The 6716-nt window shown below is 53.9% G+C and overlaps 1 protein-coding gene across 1 annotated transcript; it reads left to right on the forward strand.

Moving 5' to 3' along the window:
* The first annotated feature begins 1802 nt into the window (after positions 1–1802).
* On the forward strand, positions 1803–5751 carry LOC140495684 (uncharacterized). The gene is made up of 7 exons (XM_072594667.1): positions 1803–2065; positions 2464–2569; positions 2996–3057; positions 4347–4501; positions 4655–4860; positions 4939–5481; positions 5611–5751. Exons 1-7 carry the CDS (start codon positions 1803–1805, stop codon positions 5749–5751), a joined length of 1476 nt encoding a protein of 491 aa, XP_072450768.1.
* Positions 5752–6716: the final 965 nt, after the last annotated feature.

Consider the following 6716-nt stretch of genomic DNA (forward strand, 5'->3'; position numbering starts at 1 on the left):
GTGAGCCCAGTGCAGATTTGAGTGAGCCCAGTGCAGATTTGAGTGAGCATAGTGCAGACTCGAGTGAGCCCACTGAAGATTCGAGTGAGCCCAGTGCAGATTTGAGTGAGCCCAGTGAAGACTCAAGTGAGCATAGTGTAGACTCGAGTTAGCACAGTGTAGATTCGAGTGAGCCCAGTGCAGACTCGAGTGAGCACAGTATAGACACGAGTGAGCCTAGTGTAGACCCGTGTGAGCCCAGTGCAGATTTGAGTGAGCCCAGTGCAGACCCGAGTGAGCCCAGTGCAAAGTTGAGTGAGCCCAGTGTAGACTAGTGTTAGCCCAGTGCAGACTCGGGTGAGCCTAGTACAGGCTCGGGTAAGCCCAGTGCAGACTTGAGTGAGCCCAGTGTAGATTCGAGTGAGACCAGTGCAGATCTGAGTGAGCCCAGTGCAGACCCGAGTGAGCCCAGTGCAAAGTTGAGTGAGCCCAGTGTAGACTAGTGTTAGCCCAGTGCAGACTCGGGTGAGCCTAGTACAGGCTCGGGTAAGCCCAGTGCAGACTTGAGTGAGCCCAGTGTATACTCGAGTGAGCCCAGTGCAGATTCGAGCGAGGCCAGTGCAGGTTCGAGTGAGGCCAGTGCAGGTTCGAGTGAGCATAATGTATACTCGAGTGAGCCCAGTGTAGATTCGAGCGAGCCCACTGCAGATTCCAGTGAGCCCAGTGCAGACTCAAGTGAGCCCAGTGCAGATTCAACTGAGGCCAGTGCAGATTCGACTGAGCCCAGTGTAGATTCGAGTGAGCCCAGTGCAGACTCAAGTGAGCCCAGTGCAGACTCAAGTGAGCCCAGTGCAGATTTGAGTGAGCCCAGTGCAGACTCGTGTGAGCACAGTGTATACTCGAGTGAGCCCAGTGTAGATTTGAGTGAGACCAGTGCAGATTCGAGAGAGCACAGTGTAGATTCGAGAGAGCACAGTTCAGATTCGAGTGAGCCCAGTGCAGACTCGAGGGAGCACAGTGCAGACTTGAGTGAGCACAGTGTAGATTCGAGAGAGCACAGTGCAGATTCGAGTGAGCCCAGTGCAGACTCGAGTCAGCACAGTGCAGATTAGTGGATTAATGGTACTGGAAGAGCACAGCACTTCAGGCAGCATCCAACGAGCAGCGAAATCGACGTTTCGGGCAAAAGCCCTTCATCAGCAATATGAAGGGCTTTTGCCCGAAACGTCGATTTCGCTGCTCGTTGGATGCTGCCTGAACTGCTGTGCTCTTCCAGCACCATAAATCCAGTATTTGCTTTCCAGCATCTGCAGTCATTGTTTTTACCACAGTGCAGATTAGTGTTAGCACAGTGAAACTCGAGTGCGCACAGTGTAGACTGGAGTGAGCACAGTGCAGATTCGTGTTAGCCCAGTGCAGATTCGAGTGAGCCGATTGCAGACTCGAGTCAGCACAGTGCAGATTCGTGTTAGCCCAGTGCAGATTCGAGTGAGTACAGTGCAGACTGGAGTGAGCCCAATGCAGACTCGGGTGAGCACAGTGCAGACTCGAGTGAGCACAGTGTAGATTTGAGTGAGCCCAGTGCAGACCCGAGTGAGGCCAGTGCAGACTCAAGTGAGCCCAGTGCAGATTCGAGCGAGCCCACTGCAGATTCCAGTGAGCCCAGTGCAGACTCCAGTTAGCCCAGAGCAGACTCAAATGAGCCCAGTGCAGATTCGACTGAGCACAGTGTAGATTCGAGTGAGCCCAGTGTTGATTCGAGTGAGCCCAGTGGAGACTCAAGTGAGCCCAGTGCAGATTCGAGTGAGCCCAGTGCAGATCCGATGAGCCCAGTGCAGATTCGAGAGAGCCCACTGCAGACCCGAGTGAGGCTAGTGCAGATTCGAGCGAGCCCACTGCAGACTCCAGTTAGCCCACTGCAGACTCAAGTGAGCCCAGTGCAGATTCGACTGAGCACAGTGTTGATTCGAGTAAGCCCACTGCAGACTCAAGTGAGCCCAGTGCAGATTCGAGCGAGCCCACAGCAGATTCCAGTGAGCCCAGTGCAGACTCAAATGAGCCCCATGCAGATTCGACTGAGCACAGTGTAGATTCGAGTGAGCCCAGTGCAGACTCAAGTGAGCCCAGTGCAGATTCGAGTGAGCCCAGTGCAGACTCGTGTGAGCCCAGTGCAGGCTCCAGTGAGCCCAGTGCAAAGTCGTGTGAGCCCAGGGTAGACTAGTATTACCCCAGTGCAGAATTGAGTGAGCCGATTGCAGACTCGAGTCAGCACAGTGCAGATTCGTGTTAGCCTAGTGCAGATTCGAGTGAGTACAGTGCAGACTGGAGTGAGCCCAGTGCAGACTCGAGTGTGCACAGTTTAGACTCGAGTGAGCCCAGTGCAGACCTGAGTGAGCCCAGTGCAGATTCGAGTGAGCCCAGTGCAGATTTGTGTGAGCCCAGTGCAGACTTGAGTGAGCCCAGTGCAGACTCGTGTGAGCACAGTGTAGACTCGAGTGAGCCCAGTGTAGATTTGACTGAGCTCAGTGTAGACCCGAGTGAGCAGAGTGCAGATTCAAGTGAGTCCAGTGCAGATTCGAGTGAGCCCAGTGTAGACTCAAGTGAGCCCAGTGCAGACTTGAGTGAGCACAGTGAAGATTCAAGTGAACCCAGTGCAGACCCAAGTCAGCCCAGTGCATATTCCAGTGAGCCCAGTGCATACTTGAGTGAAGAATCGAGTGAGCCCAGTGTAGACTCGATCTAGCCCAGTGCAGATTCAAGTGAGCACAGTGTAGTCTCGAGTGTGTCCAGTGCAGACTCGAGTGAGCACAGTCAAGATTCGAGTGAGCCCAGTGCAGATTCGACTGAGCCCAGTGCAGATTCGACTGAGCCCAGTGCAGACTCAAGTGAGCCCAGTGCAGACTCGTGTGAGCACAGAGTAGACTCGACTGAGCCCAGTGCAGAACTGTGTGAGCCCAGTGTAGATTTGAGTGAGCCCATTGCAGATTTGACTGAGCCCAGTGCAGACCTGAGTGAGCCCAGTGCAGATTCGAGTGAGCCCAGTGCAGATTCGAGTGAGCCCAGTGTAGACTCAAGTGAGTCCAGTGCAGACTCGAGTGAGCACAGTGAAGAATCGAGTGAGCCCAGACCGGACTCAAGTGAGCCCAGACCAGACTCAAGTGAGCCCAGAGCAGATTCAACTGAACCCAGTGCAGACCCAAGTCAGCCCAGTGCAGATTCGAGTGAGCCCAGTGCAGATTCGAGTGAGCCCAGTGTAGACTCAAGTGAGCCCAGTGCAGACTCGAGTGAGCACAGTGAAGAATCGAGTGAGCCCAGACCAGACTCAAGTGAGCCCAGAGCAGATTCAAGTGAACCCAGTGCAGACCCAAGTCAGCCCAGTGCATATTCCAGTGAGCCCAGTGCATACTTGAGTGAAGAATCGAGTGAGACCAGTGTAGACTCGATCAAGCCCAGTGCAGATTCGAGTGAGCACAGTGTAGTCTCGAGTGTGTCCAGTGCAGACTCGAGTGAGCACAGTCAAGATTCGAGTGAGCCCAGTGCAGACTCGAGTGAGCACTGTGCAGACTCGAGTGAGCAAAGTGTAGATTCAAGTGTGCCCAGTGTAAACGCGAGTGAGCCCAATGTAGACTCGAGTGAACCCAGTGTGGACTCGAGAGAGCCCAATGCAGATTTGAGTGAGCCCAGTGCAGTCTCAAGTGAGCACGGTGTAGATTCGAGTGAACCCAATGCCGTCTTGAGTGAGCCCAGTGCAGATTCAAGTGAGCCCAGTGTTGACTCGAGTGAGACGCATGCAGATTCGAGTGAACCCAACGCAGTCTCGAGTGAGCTCAGTGCAGTCTCGAGTGAGCCCAGTGCAGTCTCGAGTGAGACCAGTGCAGACTCAAGTGAGCCCAGTGTAGATTTGAGTTAGCCCAGTGAAGACTCGAGTGTGCCCATTGTTGACTCGAGTGAGACCCATGCAGATTCGGGTGAGCCCAGTGTAGATTCGAGTGAGCCCAGTGCAGACTTGAGTGAGCCCAGTGTAGATTCGAGAGAGACCAGTATAGACTCGTGTGAGCCCAGTGCAGACTCGAGTAAGCCCAGTGCAGATTCGAGTGAGCCCAGTGCAGATTCGAGTGAGCCCAGTGCAGACCCGAGTCAGCACAGTGCAGATTAGTGGTAGCCCAGTGAAACTCGAGTGAGCACAGTGTAGACTGGAGTGAGCACAGTGCAGATTCGTGTTAGCCCAGTGCAGATTCGAGTGAGTACAGTGCAGACTGGAGTGAGCCCAGTGCAGACTCGAGTGAGCACAGTGTAGATTCGAGAGGGCACAGTACAGATTCGAGTGAGCACAGTGCAGACCCGAGTGAGGCCAGTGCAGACCCGAGTGAGGCCAGTGCAGATTCGAGTGAGCCCAGTGCAAGTACGAGTGAGCCCAGTGTAGACTCGAGTGAGCCCAGTGCAGACTCAAGTGAGCCCAGTGCAGATTCGAGTGAGAATAGTGTAGATTCGAGTGAGCACAATGCAGATTCAAGTGAGTCCAGTGCAGATTTGAGTGAACCCAGTGCAGACTCGCGTGAGCCCAGTGCAGGCTCGAGTGAGCATAGTGTATACTTGAGTGAGCCCAGTGCATATTCAAGTGAGCCCAGTGTAGATTCGAGTGAGCCCAGTGCAGATTTGAGTGAGCCCAATGCAGACTCGAGTGAGCCCAGTGCAGATTCGAGTGAGTCCTGTGCAGACTCGAGTGAGCACAGTGTAGACTCGATTGAGCACAGTGCAGACTCGAGTGAGCCCAGTGCAGATTCGAGTGAGCCCAGTGCAGACTCAAGTGAGCCCAGTGCAGACTCAAGTGAGCCCAGTGCAGATTCGAGTGAGCCCAGTGCAGACTCGTGTGAGCACAGTGTATACTCGAGTGAGCCCAGTGTAGATTTGAGTGAGACCAGTTCAGATTCGAGAGAGCACAGTGTAGATTCGAGAGAGCACAGTGCAGATTCGAGTGAGCCCAGTGCAGACTCGAGTGAGCACAGTGTAGATTCGAGAGAGCACAGTGCAGATTCGGGTGAGCCCAGTACAAATATAAGTGAGCCCAGTGCAGACTCAAGTGAGCAAAGTGTAGACTCGAGTGAGCACAGTGTAGACCCGAGTGAGCCCAGTGCAGATTCAAATGAGCACAGTGCAGACTCGAGTGAGGCCAGTGCAGGTTCGAGTGAGCATAATGTATACTCGAGTGAGCCCAGTGCAGACTCGAGTGGGCCCAGTGTAGACTCAAGTGAGCCCAGTGCAGATTCGAGCGAGGCCAGTGCAGATTCGAGTGAGGCCAGTGCAGGTTCGAGTGAGCATAATGTATACTCGAGTGAGCCCAGTGCAGATTCGAGCGAGCCCAGTGCAGATTCCAGTGAGCCCAGTGCAGACTCAAGTGAGCCCAGTGCAGACTCAAGTGAGCCCAGTGCAGATTCAACTGAGGCCAGTGCAGATTCGACTGAGCCCAGTGTAGATTCAAGTGAGCCCAGTGCAGACTCAAGTGTGTCCAGTGCAGATTCGAGTGAGCCCAGTGCAGACTCGTGTGAGCACAGTGTATACTCGAGTGAGCCCAGTGTAGATTTGAGTGAGACCAGTGCAGATTCGAGAGAGCACAGTGTAGATTCGAGAGAGCACAGTGCTGATTCGAGTGAGCCCAGTGCAGACTCTAGTGAGCACAGTGCAGACTCGAGTGAGCACAGTGTAGATTCGAGAGAGCACAGTGCAGATTCGAGTGAGCCCAGTGCAGACTCGAGTCAGCACAGTGCAGATTAGTGGATTAATGGTACTGGAAGAGCACAGCACTTCAGGCAGCATCCAACGAGCAGCGAAATCGACGTTTCGGGCAAAAGCCCTTCATCAGCAATATGAAGGGCTTTTGCCCGAAACGTCGATTTCGCTGCTCGTTGGATGCTGCCTGAACTGCTGTGCTCTTCCAGCACCATAAATCCAGTATTTGCTTTCCAGCATCTGCAGTCATTGTTTTTACCACAGTGCAGATTAGTGTTAGCACAGTGAAACTCGAGTGAGCACAGTGTAGACTGGAGTGAGCACAGTGCAGATTCGTGTTAGCCCAGTGCAGATTCGAGTGAGCCGATTGCAGACTCGAGTCAGCACAGTGCAGATTCGTGTTAGCCCAGTGCAGATTCGAGTGAGTACAGTGCAGACTGGAGTGAGCCCAATGCAGACTCGGGTGAGCACAGTGCAGACTCGAGTGAGCACAGTGTAGATTTGAGTGAGCCCAGTGCAGACCCGAGTGAGGCCAGTGCAGACTCAAGTGAGCCCAGTGCAGATTCGAGCGAGCCCACTGCAGACTCCAGTTAGCCCACTGCAGACTCCAGTTAGCCCAGTGCAGACTCAAATGAGCCCAGTGCAGATTCGACTGAGCACAGTGTTGATTCGAGTAAGCCCACTGCAGACTCAAGTGAGCCCAGTGCAGATTCGAGCGAGCCCACTGCAGATTCCAGTGAGCCCAGTGCAGGTTCGAGTGAGCCCAGTGCAGACTCGAGTCAGCACAGTGCAGATTAGTGTTAGCCCAGTGAAACTCGAGTGAGCACAGTGTAGACAGGAGTGAGCCCAGTGCAGACTCGAGTGAGCACAGCGCAGACTCGAGTGAGCATAGTGTAGATTCGAGAGAGCACAGTGCAGATTCGGGTGAGCCCAGTACAAATATAAGTGAGCCCAGTGCAGACTCAAGTGAGCAAAGTGTAGACTCGAGTGAGCACAGTGTAGACCCGAGT

The sequence above is a fragment of the Chiloscyllium punctatum genome, chromosome 25 (genome assembly GCF_047496795.1).
Source record: "Chiloscyllium punctatum isolate Juve2018m chromosome 25, sChiPun1.3, whole genome shotgun sequence".
Classification (NCBI taxonomy): domain Eukaryota; kingdom Metazoa; phylum Chordata; class Chondrichthyes; order Orectolobiformes; family Hemiscylliidae; genus Chiloscyllium; species Chiloscyllium punctatum.